This window comes from Pelodiscus sinensis, chromosome 2, assembly GCF_052426305.1.
Source record: "Pelodiscus sinensis isolate ZL-2025 chromosome 2, ASM5242630v1, whole genome shotgun sequence".
Lineage (NCBI taxonomy): Eukaryota > Metazoa > Chordata > Testudines > Trionychidae > Pelodiscus > Pelodiscus sinensis.
The window spans coordinates 216,729,834-216,745,688 of record NC_143053.1 but is presented as its reverse complement, the minus strand read 5'-3'; the positions used below and the strand labels follow the sequence as shown (position 1 = coordinate 216,745,688).

Below are 15,855 nucleotides of genomic sequence, written 5' to 3'. Positions count from 1 at the left end.
TTAAATACTATAGACTGATTTATTTTTTTTATGAAGCACTATATAGTTGTATTCCCAATAATATTTCTCACATTAGGATATCTTATTGAAATACAAATATTATTTGCTAACTGCATTGCTTTTTTATGCCTTTTAATATATTTATTTCCATGTAAAATTGATTTTATTCATTCATATTATTGATAAGTAGCAACTAGTTTTCTTCTGTAATGGTAGATGCTGCAGCTATGTATGAACTACTAAAGATTGTTTTTAAATTTTCAGGTTATTGTGTCAATGAGTGTAGCATTTGCCCAACAGACTGAACTGGCAAGAATGGCTAGACAAAAGGAAGAATCAGAACTATCAGTAGCACAAACACAAATTGTTCATCAAAAGGAAAAACATTTTGAAAGTAGGAAAAAATTCACTGATGATGAATTAGACAGCTATCTGATTAAGGAGAAGAAAGTAGAAATTAAACATGCAGAAGAGTCGAAACCACTTAGTAAGGAGCTGAATGAAGAGTCCAGTGAGATTTTTTCTCTTGAAGAACAACTTGAATCAAGAGTTAAGCCTGTTTACATACTAGAACAGAGCAAGTGTGAAATGGGATTTCCAGTAAAACTTTTGTCCCAAGGCAAAGAGCTTACAGTAAGTATAGTGACATCCACCTTAGAAAATTGTATGCTTTTTTCCACAGTATTACTATGTAATTTAGATCTAAACAAATGGGTATTTAAAATTTAAATGGAAAAGAGTTAATTTTAACAGAAATGTTATGGCTTATTTTAATTCCGTGAAAATTCATATTTTATATAGCAGCTTGTGTGTGGGATTTCAATCCAAATATTGCGGCACTACACTAATGCATGAGAAGTGGAACATAAAACTGAACATACTGAAAATGACTAATCCATTTTCATGGTCAAAACTTGTGAAATTCCAAAAAGAAAGAATGGCATCAACAGTAAAAAATAAACTTAATTTTTAAAATTATTTTAATGCTAATAAATACATTTTATCACTAACACATGAAACTTATGTAAAGGGGATACAATTGTATAAATATATTATTTTAACCCACCTTATCCTCCTTTATATATAGGGGAAATGATCTGAAGGAAAAGAAGCGATAGCTAAAATGTCTTATTTTTCATAATCTGTAGGGGAGGAGAGTTATGTTCAAAGGCTAGCAACCATTCCTACTCGCTAGACATTTGTCAATTTATGAAGTGAGATGGGGACATTTTTACCCTGTTATATCTACAGAGGCTACTGTAGCAAGGTGACAAAGATAGTTTGCTCAACTCATTCCTTTCCACAAAGGTGACGGCCCATGTTACGTTCACTCATGGTAGGCTGCCACATATGGATTCTCTGTAGAGTGAAGCTACACACAGTACAAGAGGGTGCTAATCTTTTACAGCCTCCTCAGATTATCTCCCTTTATCTGCTTAAATAGCAAAACCACCCAAGTCTACTTCCTTTTGGTATCATGGAGACAGAGGAAGTATATATCCAGGAGTAAACCGAAATAAATGTAGCAAAATTTAAAATGTTCTGTACATAATCCACTTTTAAGAAACTTAAACATGGAATAAGATATTAAAACTTTTGTTTTTGATTTTGTTTATAATTTTTTAATTAATTTTGATCAAAGTTATATGTTCTTCTTTCCAAAATGGAAACAGGTAATACTTGTACATCTGGGAGCTTGCCAGATTCAATTTTAGGGGACGGTCAGCACCATGGATCAGTGAGAAATAATGAGTCCTCTGAATGCCATATATTAGGGAATAAGAGACAGGAACAAATAAATGTGTCTGACAATGATTTTCTAATTGCAAAGAATTATATAAATGGAATTATAATTAATCTAATTTTTGCATTTCAAATAAATAACCCTTTCATCTATTCTCTGCAGAAAGGAACCAGTAGAACTTAGCCTAGTTCTTCTTTGAGTGCTTGCTTGTATCCATTCTATATAGGAATGTCTGCTCACCACATGCACCAGTATAAGGATGTTAAGAAGTGGGGAATTGACTAATCTTGTAGTCAATACAATTTGTATCGACTACACAGTTAGTCAATAAGGGGAGGCGGGGTTCAAGAACTACCCCCGCTGTGGCTCTGCAGTTTAAATGTAGTAGGAGCCGGGCATGCAGGCAGCCCTGATCTTACCACGTTTAAAAGGCAGAGCCACGGCGGGGTTTGGTCTGGGACCCAGCAGAAACTGGGACTGAGCAGCCCCAGCTTGTGCTGGGTCCTGGACTGCTGCGCCTCTGCCTTTTATACGTAGGTCAGGTCTATGTTGGGACATACTGGTTGGCACTACACAGAGAAAGGTCACCAGTCCACCCATTCCTGGTCGCTTGACAGTGCCCAAACCACATCCAACACCAGCACCAAGCAGCAGTCACTGTCAGCAGAAAAATCCCCAGGGTCAGTGGTACCGTCTTCATCATGGGCATCGCAGTTGACCCTTATGACCCCAAGGCAATTAGCCAGTGGCCTGGTACTCCTGGAACCACTGGGGTTTCATCCAACCATTGCAGCCCACACAGTCATTGATGGAGGCCTCAGATAGCTTATTAACCTTAGCATCTCAACCTCCTCTTGAAGCAGAGACTCCAGACGAAAACATCTCTCTTGCCCAGGAAGATCCAGGGGAACAGCCTTCTTGACCATTAGGTGAAGTCGTAGACCTCATGGTGTTGATTTCGCTCATCATTTCCAGATGAAGTCATCATGGCTCCCCTTCATCCAGTTTCCCAAGATGATGCCAAGGCTCATCAGGAGCTGTTGAAGAGGATTGCCTCCAACCTGGGGCTCTAGGCAGAGGGGCTAGAGGAGCCATTGGACTCCCTGTTTGACATCCTCTGCTCCATATCACCTGCTAGAATGGCATGACTCCATGAAGGAGTGTCAAAGATTATTAATGCCCTGCAGCAAGCCTCCTCTTTCCTGTTCCCTATTTCAAAAGGGGCTGTATGAATATACTTTGTGCCAATTAGAGGCATGAATACCTCTACACCAGTAGTTTTCAAAGTGCGGTCAGCAGACACCTTGAAAGTGATTCTCAGCTTGAGCTCAACCTCCCTGCATGCTCCCTTCTCCCCCCACAGTGTGGAGCCTGCGCTGGTGCTGCAGCCTTGTGCCCCCTGCAAAGTTGGAGCACCAGTGCCAGCTTCCTGCTGGGGAGGAGAGAAAGTGTCAAGACTCGCTGTGCCACCTGGCTCGTGGAGAAGAAGCGGCTCTGTGCAGTGCTGCTCCCCTTCCCGGCTGGGGGAACAGCAGTGAATAGATGCGCTGTCTGGAGGCTTTCCCCGCTGTTCCTATTGGCTGGATTCCTGTCAATGGGAGCAGCAGGAGGCCAATTTACATGGTGCCTGGGAGCAACAGAGGGATGAAGAGAGGTAAGTGGCCCCCTTCTCCTCATGCCCAGACCTTGAACCCCACCCACCTCACACACACACACACACACACCAAGACCCCATACCCTCAGCCTGCTCCTGCACCCTCCTCCTAGCCAGACACCCTATCCCCAGACTAGTCCTGCACTCTCCCACTGGCCACACACCTACCCCCAGTCCACTCCTGCACCCTCCCCCTGGCCATAGTCTCAGCCTGCTCCTGCACTCTCCTCCCAGCAAGACACCTTACCTCCTAAGCAGACCTTGCACCTCTCACCCCTTCCTATATCCCAAATCCTGCACCCTCATCCCACTCATTGGCAGCTCTGTCCCAAACACTGAACCCCAGGAGTACCAGGCCACTGGCTAATTGCCTTGGAGTCATAAGGGTTAACTGTGATGCCCATGATTAAGACGGTACCACTGACACTGGCTTGTTGAAAGCCTGCTCCAGGTACAAGTCCAAAGGGATGTCATGATGATGCAGGCCACATGCAGATCAATGAGCCTGCTAGTAAATGACAAAAAGACAGCGCTCATTCTGGTATACAAGATAGAGTTCACTGGAGCAGTGCTTGACTCCACCTGCACAAGAGCATTTCTGTGGCATGGAAGATTCCAACCCTTACTGGATCACACTGGACTCGGAATCATTTCATTCCCCCTAATCATGGCAAGAGGGTCTTTGTGCCTGATGGGCTACATGGCAGCATGCAAGTATGTTGTCCACTTTACAGCTCATTGATGTGTTGGGTTGCTGGAAGTTCCCCCCAGCACCAGCTCCGTGGTGCTGCCTGCCCCCTCAACCAGCACTTCTGTTGCCTCTATGAAAGACATTCCATGGAGCAGCCTCAGTCCGCAACAGCAGCCCCTGTCCGTAAATGGTCTGAGCTTCCAAAGACAGGGCTACTGCCATGAAGCAGACCCCGCTGCGGACCCTTCTTTGACAGGGGCTGCTGCTATCCCATGCTGCTGCCTATGTATCAGAGGCAGCAATGCAGGGCGGTAAGCAGAGCTGGTCTGTGCAGGAGTCTGGTTTTTAAATTGAATCCCCTTGCAGACCGGCTCTGTGCTGCCACCCCACACTACTGCTTCTGATACAGAGGCAGCAGTGTGAGCTAGGAGGGGGCTCCCCCAGAGTGGGCCTGAGAGCACACTGACTGCCAGCCTTGCCCCTGGGGACTATCGAATAGCCATGTAACCGCTAAAATTTGATGTGGTTAAATGACTATTCAGTTACATGCTATCTTACAGCACTAAACTGGATTCAGATCTAATAATGAGTTTGTTCTTTAGAAGCTGTGTTTTGTGATTATGTGAAATGTTAGTGTCTGTACGGTGCTTAAAGTTTGAAAACAAATTTATGTTATATATTGTACTTGTAAAGATATGTATTTTCAGAAAAGCACTTCTAAAATTCATATTTTTACAAACATGGTGTTCTAAAGACAATTGGAAATGTAAAGTACACTGTTCCATATATATTTTTAAATAACACGAAATATGCACTATCAACTCTTTTTATGAGTGCATGGTGGAAGCATTATCTATATTCTAATGTTTGTTGTTGCCACTTGAACATAGAATATACCTTTTCAAATACTAATTTATCACTGTAAACAGCACTATCCCGTAGGAGAAACAAAACATTAGAACCCTGTCCTGAAGAGTTAAAAGTTAGAGATGTACAACTAATTGATGTTTTGGGTTGCTGGCAGTTCCAAAAATTGAGGAAAAAATTGCTTTGGGTCAACTAGAAACCTAAATTTATTAGAATTTTCAGTGAATGGAAAAATGAGAAAAATGTTATTGCATCAAACAAACCATTTTTGTTCTAAATTAAATATTTGGTTTTAATATATCTGGCATCTGTGTTTTTAAATAAAAGTAAAGAAACTGAAGGGCTATATTTACAAAGGCATCACTCACAAAATGAAGGAGGAGGTTCCTAATAGGGCAAGGGCATTCATGTGGAAGACCCAAATTCAAATCACTGATGTTCAGCAAAGACTTCAAACCTAGGTCTCCCTTATTCCTGGTGAATGCCCTAACCACTAAGCTATTAGTTATTCTGTAATGGGTCTCTCTGTCTCTTCTGTTGAATATGTTGCACTTTGTGTAAAATACAGTACATTCAGAGAGTGATGATGAATCCTTAGTATTGTCACTAGGAAGAGGTGATTTCTGGATCCTAGTCTCTACTCCAGTAAAATTATTTTTACAAAATAGAAGAGCTTCAATAGGAGACAATGAGAGAGACCCACCTGTGAATAACCAATACCATTGTTTTTAAGGCACCTACCAGGAAGAGACTGTAGAGAAGAATATATGAGATTTAGTCTAAGGAAAGTGATCAGTGGTAGCATTTTTGATAGATTTGAGAAGAGGAAGTTAAAAGTGTAAAGCCAGAATGCAGGGGATTGCAATGGGGAAGGTTGGAGATAAGGGCATGGACATTAATACTACTTAGATAGAATTACATGTCTGAAGTTCCTGTATTCTCTCATCAACCCCAAAATATTAAACAAAAGTAATATTTTTCTTTGTTTTGGATCATCACATCATCATATATATAGTAGCCCAATGTCTCTGAGTCTGTAACGCTGAAATGCTGGCTGTTCCCTCTGGGCGGCGCTGTTGCTGAAATGTTAGCTGTTCCTTCTGGATGGGTGGCCCGGGCTGCATGGGAAATGTGGGGCCCAAACGGCCTCTTGTTTCCCCTTGGCGACCCGGCTGAATGGCGCAGAAGTCAGCTGAGTGCCACGGCGGGACGGGAAGGGGGGGTGGGGCGGTGATGTGTGGCATGACAGTGGCTCCGGGCCCTGCCCCCGGGTCGTGAACATTCATGCCCCGCCCCTTTTTGCCGCCTGCCATGGCACTCAGCTGACTTCTGCGCTGCTCAGCCAGGCTGCCACATGGGAGCAAGTGGCGCAAGCGACCGTTTGGGCTCCACGCTCCCCATGCAGCACGGGGAGCACGGAGCCCAAAAGACCATTTGGGCTCCGCGGTCCCCCAGGTGAGAGGCAGGAGGGGAGGAGAAGAGAAAGAGAGAGACAGAGAGAGAGAGAGAGACTGGAGGCTCAGGAGAGAAGACTGACATGGAGGAGAGACTTGAAAATCCCGTTTTATGATGGGCTAATTGGCTAGTTACATATGTTTATTGACTCTTAGGCCAGGTCTAACCTATAGGGGATTGTTGAATTAAGATATGCGTCTTAATTGAGTTGAATTAAGTCGACGTGTCTTAATTCGAGCTTCCGCAGTGGAAGGTCAGTGGGAGCAAACACTCCTGCCAGTTTTCCTTACTCTTTGGGGGGAGCAGGAGGACTGGTGCCAAAAAGGGTGTCCTCTGAATTAGATTTACCAGATCTTTACTAGATCTGCTAAATTGAACTCCAGAAGACTGACTGTGGCAGCACTGATCTTCCTTGTAGTGAAAACAACCCCTTTGGGAGTATGTGATTCTTTAGCATTTGGCCTTCCTACAAGGAGGCAACAAGTTGATCCTTTGGATGATAGATGTTTTGATTTGTGAGAATCTTTTTGGAAAATTATGTAACCATTTCATACATGTACCTTCATATAAAATGTTAATAACAATTCAACTGTTACAGCCTTGTCATGAGATGGCAACATCCTATACAGAAACTTCAGGTCAGCTGTTGCTATATGAAGAGCGTTTGGAAGACATGCGGCAGGAACTTGTACGACAATATCAGGAACATCAGCAGGCAACAGAATTATTGAAACGGGGCCATATGCAGCAAATGGAACGGCAAAAAGAAAATCAAGAACAACTCCTAGCAGAGCTTCAAAGACTTAAAGTTCAGTTGGCTGAGGTAATGTGGGGCCTGGGACAATATTGCAGGAGCAGAAGAGTGGATTAACAACTGATCTTGGCTTTAAAACATATATTCTTACCACAATGAGCCCTAACGTGTCATGGACTAGTTTTGGTTGGAGCCTTCAGCAGTTCAACCATCTTATTATTTCTGGGAAAACATTTAACAGCCTGATCTCCTATCACTGGCTGTATAGTGAAGCCTACCATAGCCAAGTCGAGGGTAGGAGGGCTCTGGTACCAGCTTCCATTAACCAATTTCCCTCAGACTAAGGGCTCATCTAGACTACGCTAGAGTGTCGAAAGAGGTTATGCAAATTTAGTGGGAATTTGCATATACACTTTTGACACTCTAGTGTAGTCTAGTTGAGCCCTAAGTGTAGTCCCAAAGGATTATCATTAATTGTCCCCACTCTCTGATTGTTACATAAGAATATAAGAATGGCCATACTCGATCAGACCAAAGGTTCATCTATCCCAATATCCTGTCTGCTGACAATGGCCAATACCACATGCTCCAGAGGGAGGGATCACAACAGGTAATCATCACATGATCCTGTCACCCGTTCCCAGACAAAGAGAGGCTAAGGACACCATTTCTACCTATCCTGGATAATAGCCATTGATGGACCTAACCTTCATGAATCTGTCTAGGTTTTTGTTTTGTTTTTTTGAAGCGTGTTAAAAAATTGTTGGTGGAGAAGCACTCCATTGATCCTTTTAGTGCCCTGTCCTCACTGCTGACATTGTCACAGTGGTCCCCAGACTGACTGTTCACAGTCCAAACTTGAATCATCTGTGAAGTTTGGGTATTCCAGGAGTGATCCCAGTGAGTGTCTGTAATGCCATATTTCTTCCCTCATGCTCCTTTTTATTTCAAGCCGGATGTCCTGTCTTCTGGTGTGGAAAGGCAGATCACACTGCTCTTCCACTGCATATTGTGCTGCTTCCACCCGAGTCTTAGGTGAAATTAGAAGACTACCCAGAGACTCTGTGGTCTGCCTGATTGTGTCTAGTGCTGTTGAAGCTGCTAGAAGCTTTCATGCACTGGTGGGGAGAAGAGTTAATACTCCCTAGAGAAGAAAGAGCAAGAGTGAACTGTTCCATTAGGAGTCTCAGAGGGGTAACCACGTTAGTCTGTAACTGAAACACTTAAAAAACAACAAATAGTTCTGCAGCACCTTATAGAGCACATTTTAACAAAAATGTGGATGGTATCATGAGCTTTTGTGGGCACAACCCTCTTCTTCTGATGAATGGAGTAAGTGGTCCAGGATACAAATAAATAGCAGAGAAAGAGGGGGTGGAGAGGAAAAAAGGAGAAAAATAGGGGGGAAATGTCAGTTACAGTGTCTGTGCTAACTGAGGCTAATAGAGCAGGCTGTAAGTACCCAGTGCTTAACTGTTTATGTCATTAGAGTGTGGAATGTAGCAGCCCATCCAGGTCAGGTCTTTTTTCAAACCTTAATTACAGGTGTCAAACTTGTAAAGGAAGCCAAGTTCTGCAGCTTCTCTTTCCAGTTGGCTTTTGAAATTGCTTTGTAATAGTATAATCACTTTTAGATCCATTGGTGAGTGCATTAGTGAGCGCCCAGGCAAGTTAAAATGTTCCCCCAGTGGTTTCTCTGTGTTACCATTTTGAACACCTGATTTGTGTCCATTAATCCTTTGTCATGGAGACTGTCCAGATTGGCCAATATACATAGCAGGGGGGCATTGCTGGTACTTTCCTCCCCATCCCCTCCCTTTCTCTGCTATTTGTACCCTGAACCCCTTACTCCATTCATCTGAAGAAGTGGGTTGTGCTCATGATACCATCTGCATTTTTTTGTTAGTCTCTAAGGTGCTACAAGACTATTTATTGTTTTTTAATATGTTCCATTAGGAGCAAGAGTGAACTGTGTCTGTTGTGCTTCCCAGCAGCCAGAAGATGTCTTACTTGTTCCATTGGGCTGTAGGGTGCTTGCCTTTGTAAAGTACAAATTAGTTTAGCAGGAGAGGCAAGCATGTATGTATATTAGTGCTGTTAACAAGTATTTATTTTTGTAAATGTGTAACCACCAAATTTTTTAGAAGTTGTACATTTACATGCAGGGGGACAGGCAGGAACTGGTGCTTCTGTGGGAGGCAGCAAGGGGTAGGGTAGGTGGCTCTGTGGGAGCTGGCATGCGTGGGGAGCCAGTCTAGAAGTCGGCTCCCCATGTGCATTGGCTCCCGCCTCCACTCGGGATGCGGGTGCGTGTAACCATGCGGGTTAACTGATGAGCCCAGGCTTATTGGTTAATCATGTACATGAGTACATGTTAACATCCTCAATGTTTATTTATATATTTTGCATTTCTAAAATGTAGCCATATTAGAATCCATGTCCAAATTCATACAATCTCCATAAAAGCTATGTTAAAGGAACTTCTCTTAATTATCAGAGTCTCAAAAATCAGATAGCTTTCAAATTGTTCTTAAAGATTTTATCTCTTACCAGATCAAGAGGACAAAACTTAAAGGAGTCCGTCTAGTCATACGTTCCCAGACTCACATATTACATTGACAGTACATGCATAGGTGTTTGATGTCATCTCAACAATGCAATATTATAGAAATATATGAGAAAATAGTGAAAGGAGAACCATAAAGTTTTTCAGTTGTGCTCCACTGTGCTTACAAGGTTCCACCTGACCCCTTCTCCTCCTCCCATACTATGTTTTGCTCTGTCTTCATTCTCTCTGCAGCAGGGTATGTATAAGTGTCAAAGTGTAACAGTGATCTTCTGTTGCTAATTATTGTGGTTGTAGATGGCCAGTAAGCCTGCTTCTCCTCTTTTCAGCTCCACAGGTGTATGGGCAGGCCTGCTTATCCTGTTAGCCTGTTTCTGGACCTCTTCCCACCCATTATCCTAGAATTGTTCCTCTAACATATCTATGTCTTCCTCTACTCTTCATTGCCTCTTCTGTTTCCTTAGACTCACATATATACATAGCTGGAACTTCTAACAGTGGGAGGAGAGAGTATGTGTGAGATTTAGTTCATTAGCTCCTCTGTTTTAATGCAAAGGATGTCTTTGTCATGAGATATTTTAATTCTAACATCAGTAATTATTGAATCAGTAATACTTCTAGTTCCTCTAATTTTGGACCATAGCACTGGAAGGGTCATAAATGTTAGAGAAGAAACAGGCGACCCAGGAGCGGATGGGGTAAAAGGAACTGTTTTGTTGCCCACGCATGTTTACAGCAGACATTCAATACAATGTCCGAGTGGCAACAACCTGGTGCTAATCTCACCCTTTTATCTATTTTAGTATGTTAATTTACACGTCTATCACTACTTTCCCTAAAACCTAATTTAGTAATGTTAACTCTGACACAATGAATGTTAATAAGTAGGAGATTAATACAATTATACCCGCCCCCTGTTTGTTGTTTACTGGTTGTTAGCTGAATGAGCATTATATACTGTCTTAATCAGCAGCTTATAGGGAGGGGGAAAGCACTTTGACCCTGAAAATGTTTTTACAGACAAGTGCGAAGACAAAACAAGACACTGTTCAGTGCAACCATCTTCCAAGGCTGCCAGGACAAAAGGAAAAAACATGTTTAAAGGGCAATGGCAATGCCTATTCTGACTAGGCCCCTTGCCCACTGATGTACAGTCATCCCAGACCACTATTAATTTTTACATATCCCAACAATAAAGTCCAGTCTCCAGTGGGCAACCCATTCCATCCTGTTCATAAACTTTATCAAGCTCCCTAAAACTAGTTTGTTTGTTCCTGACCCTTATTGGCAGGCTGTTCCAGAGTCTCATTCCCCTGATTATTAGAAATCTCCCTTCCTGATTTTACCCTGAACTGCAATCAGTTTGGTATATTATAGTTTCACCTTTGTGAAGATCTTTTATGAAAAAGACATATTATCTGTGTAGTCTATCTGGCACACTGTATATTATATTAATATTAATATTATATATTATATTATATAGTATTATAGAGTATTGGAAATGCCAGGAATCACTAACACCAGAAGATTACAAACCTCCCTAATGTTACTGCTTTCCTTCTACCTTTATGTCCTTATGACATTTCATTTTTAGAGTGTCTCTGTGGAGAATGATAACTTGGTTACAGAGAGAGAGAGAATGCTTTTAAAGGAACTAGAATTGTTAAAGCAACATCCTGTACCCGGAAGAGAGAAGCTGCATTGTGAGCTATGCAACAACAGTACGCAAACACAGGTAAATATGGACTTTGGCTACCTTAGGAGCCATGGTATGTAAATGAAGTAAGATTTCTTTTGTCTGCTGCCTTTTGGGTTGGTTAAATAATGAGGAGGTGGAGTTTAGCTGCCTATCTTTTAATGTTGCTGTAACAACTTTCAACAGAGAACCCCCAAACTGTTTCTTTAGTATAACAAACTTCATTTTAAAAGGCTCTGGCTTGGATCTGTCATGGTTTTTTTCATCTAAACATTAATGGTTTCGTATTTTTATCTTTCCTGGATACTAGCAATTTCATCTCAAGGGATAATTGTTTTATTTCGAACAACATGTAATTTTTGCATAAAAGTTTTAATTTTGTAATGTAACCATGTATCAGAATATGATGTTGATTCCAACATGACAGGATTTTTGTCTTTTTTGTCCTCTCTGCCTTTGCAAATATTTACCCAGAATGAAAATGAAAGCCAAATTAAATCAAAAGAGTACACCTTTGAGGATGAAGATGGAGACAGAAAGACTGAAGAAATACCTTCGGATAGTCTTTCAAAAGAAAGGTATTCAGGGCTTGTACTTAAGTCCAGACTTTCTTTAATTCAAAGTGCTATAAGCTTCTATAAGTGCAATCAAAGAATTATATTTAGTTTTGTAAAGCAGATAATTCCCAAATGTATCAGTTATATGCAATAAAAATATGTAATAGGTCAATATAGAAGCCAAACGTGGATGCTTTTGGAATAAAGCTAATAATAATTCATCACTTTTTTGTTTTATTTGAATGGCTGTATAATAAAATTGGGTTTTTTAAAAAAATGATCTTGAAAATAATATTCTGAGGCTATTTATTCCAAATAGTTGAATCAAGCATTTAAATGGGATTTCACATCTCTAATGTGAAAGACCGTGGCTTTCAATCTGTGGTCCATGGACCCCCTTCCCCTCCCCCATGGTCTCTATACTATATCTAAGATTTTTTTCTCAAAAAATTTTTAGAGTCCACAAATTTAAAAAGTTTGCAATCCACTACTCTTAGAGACTCAAACTATAGGCATGACCTTGAATAATTTGTATAGTTCTGCTTTTTAAAGTGATTATAAAAATGTTACCTACTATACTTTGCATGTGTACTCCTTGGGTAAAATGCTGGCTCCAATGACATGATTGGCAAAGCTCCCATTGACTTCAGGGAGGTTAGGATTTCACTCATTCCTTCTGTGTGTTCTGAGTCATAACTGTTCAAGTTAATGACAAAAATAGATGGTGACTGTTTTTAACTCTAGCACTGCTGACAACACACACATGGATAAGTTAAAAGGGAAAAGACCCAGTCTGACTTGTTTTTGAAGGGTTATTTTTGAGGGAACAGTAGAAAACAATGTTTACTTGTAAACTAAGAAATTTGGCAAGGAAATCTGTGGTTTGTGACATGCATGGTGTCTCAAAATGTCATTTTTTACAGACTCATTTTTTAAAGCAGCACTATACTTTAAAAGTCTCCTTCTGGTTAGCCTTGTGCTCATGGAACTGCACAATGCTTAGAATCATAGAATACTAGGACTGGAAGGGACCTCGAGAGGTCATCGAGTCCAGTCCCCTGCCCCCATTGCAGGACCAAGTACTGTCTAAACCATCCCTAATAGACATTTATCTAACCTACTCTTAAATATCTCCAGAGATGGAGATTCCACAACCTCCCTGGGCAATTTATTCCAGTGTTCAAATACCCTGACAGTTAGGAACTTTTTCCTAATGTCCAACCTTGCTGAAGTTTAAGCCCATTGCTTCTTGTTCTATCCTCAGAGGCCAAGTTTTCTCCCTCCTCCTCATGACCCTTTTAGATACCTGAAAACGGTTATCATACTTGTCTTATCTCCTGCTCCTACTTATATGATAAGCAACAAGGGCACTGTGAAAAGTGAAGATTGCAACAGAGGAGGCTGACCCAGGTTTAAGGGACAGACCTACATATAAAGGACGCTACATCAAGTGGGGTGAGAAAAGGGTTGAGTTAGGCTGTTCATCTTTACCAGTGAGTTTGCATGAAGTGCCTGGTAAATTTACTTAAGGGTTTTAGAAAGGCTGGTGTATATCCACCTCCCATTGATAAAGTGATTCGCCAATTAATACATCTGCACTTCAGCTGTTGGGTCTCATACTGTTCATCCAAAAGTACTGTATTCTTCCTCTTTCAGAGTAGGTAGTAGATATTCAAAGTAGCTTCCATTAATCCTTATTTTATTGTCAATGAACCATTTGTGGTTATGGTATATCAGCTTTCTGGTGTGCAATTTCACATGAAGCAGGATTTTTTTTAACATGTGTTTGCATTTGGTCCTTCAGTGTCTGTTTCAATGGGTAGGGAAGAAAGACAGTTCAGGAGAAGACAAATTCTGCTTTTATTAAATGGTAACAAGTAATGCTTGTGAAGAGACTGAAGTTTTATCATTTTTACTGAACAGGGGTGAAGTTACATTATGGATTTTGTCAAGAACTTGGCACAAAACTAATACCAATTCTACTTTAATACTGCTCTGCTCTGCAAAGGACAAAATGCATGCTTTATCTTTTTTTGGTAATATTAGCCAAAAGTACTTTGTCTGAAGCTCAAATCACTGTTGAATCAGTGTACTATGACTAGGCGATTAAGAAACAGTTTTAAATACTAGAAGCATCCTAAAGAGTCCATGTATCTAGACACAAATACTCAGGTTGGAAAATTCTGCATTGTTTTCACTAGGCACACTCTCCATATAGTCTTTACTACATATTCCACAGAGATTAACTGACCAACATATATATATATATATATATATATATATATATATATATATATATATATATATATATATATATATATATATATGAAACCTAATAAGGAGAAAGGACTTATAATGGAAATGCTGACAAAAATTGTTGCATTCTATAGTTATTTGATATAACAATATGTAATTGACTATGGACTGATATAGATATGCTAATGTAGCATTTACATTACTTATGTACTTTTTTATCTTAAAACCAAATCCTAGTACCATTGTATCAATAGCAAAATTTCATAGTGTTCAGTAGGACCAGGATTTGGTCCATAAAATGCAAACATAGTATGTGAGAGGAAAAACTTATTAATTTGATAAATTATTAACTTCTATTTCATCTATATGTACAGGCATTCTCTACAGAAGGCAAATGACAGACTCCTAAAGATTCTGTTAGAGGTTGTGAAGACAACTGTAGCTGTAGAAGAAACAATTGGTCATCATGTTCTTGGATTACTGAAGAGATCTGGAAAAAGCCCTCTTTCTAAAATTGATCTGAGGGACATGGAGGCAGAGCAGTCACTAAATACAATGAATGAATTTCATGGAGGTGATGTTTACTCTTTCAAATCCTTATACACGCTATCAAATCCTTACAGCAATCTCCGTCCAACTTAATCCCCCCACATTCCCAGCCTTTCTCCCATGTCTCTCAGGCTACTCTAGGCACCCAGGAAAAGACACACTGCCTAGACTGCTGGGGAAGAGACATGTGTCCTCTGACAAAATATTTTTCTTGCATTTATCTGAGCAAAAGGCACAGAAAAATGTGGGCCATAGGAATTCTGTTCCCCCCCACCCAGGAGTGCATAATTCCCTCCCTCCGGAGTATTAACTTGCACTGCACCTTATTCATGTATTTTTTTTGCATCCTGCTTTAATAGTAAAAATATTTTATAATTATTTTATTATTTGTCTCTGTAATCATAATTCATATATATATAATATTTTCGTTTTAAATACTATTAATCCATTTATAAACATTATTGTTATTGCAGAAGAGCCCTCTTCCTCATATCATGGTACTAATCTGGGAGATGAGGCAACTAGCAGGTGGTCAGGAGTAACAGAGGAAGGACTTCAGCTAAGTCAAGATCTCACAGAGAGTGGTTTTGTTGGAGCAGAGCTAGATCCTGATAATGAAGAATTAATTCTAAATATTAGTTCTCGGCTTCAGGCAGCCGTTGAAAAACTTCTGGAAGCCATCAATGAAACCAGCAATCAGGTAGAGTTATCTAATTGTTATATGATTTGAGTTTGCAGCAGTAGACCTCTCTTTGGTTTGGTTTAGTTTTTTTTTTTTTAATTAATATACTCTTTGTTTAGATGCAGACTCTATATCCATAAGGAAAGGAGACTATTTTTGTATTTTTCTTAGAGCCCTGATCCTGCAAGCAGTTTTACATAGGATAATTTTACATATTAGAATAGTCCCTTTGAATTGAATAAGACTGCTTGTGGGTAAAGTTATTCACATGTGTATATGTTTACAGCATTAATACCATGTTTTTGTGGAAGGGCTCCAGGTATCGAAAGTTTTCCCTTGCATAGCTTTTAAAGTTGCATTCTAATCATTTGAATTTACAAGTCT

General features: G+C 40.4%; 1 protein-coding gene across 7 annotated transcripts in view; it reads left to right on the top strand.

Moving 5' to 3' along the window:
- AKAP9 (A-kinase anchoring protein 9) overlaps nucleotides 1–15,855 on the top strand; it is a 181,144-nt gene that overhangs the window by 94,423 nt on the left and 70,866 nt on the right. For all 7 annotated transcript variants that reach the window (XM_075922389.2, XM_075922394.2, XM_075922392.2 and 4 more), the window contains 6 exons: nucleotides 265–633; nucleotides 7,010–7,234; nucleotides 11,326–11,466; nucleotides 11,902–12,005; nucleotides 14,615–14,814; nucleotides 15,263–15,489. In XM_075922389.2, coding sequence (XP_075778504.2) covers nucleotides 265–633; nucleotides 7,010–7,234; nucleotides 11,326–11,466; nucleotides 11,902–12,005; nucleotides 14,615–14,814; nucleotides 15,263–15,489 — 1,266 coding nt within the window. The remainder of the gene's footprint in view (nucleotides 1–264; nucleotides 634–7,009; nucleotides 7,235–11,325; nucleotides 11,467–11,901; nucleotides 12,006–14,614; nucleotides 14,815–15,262; nucleotides 15,490–15,855) is intronic.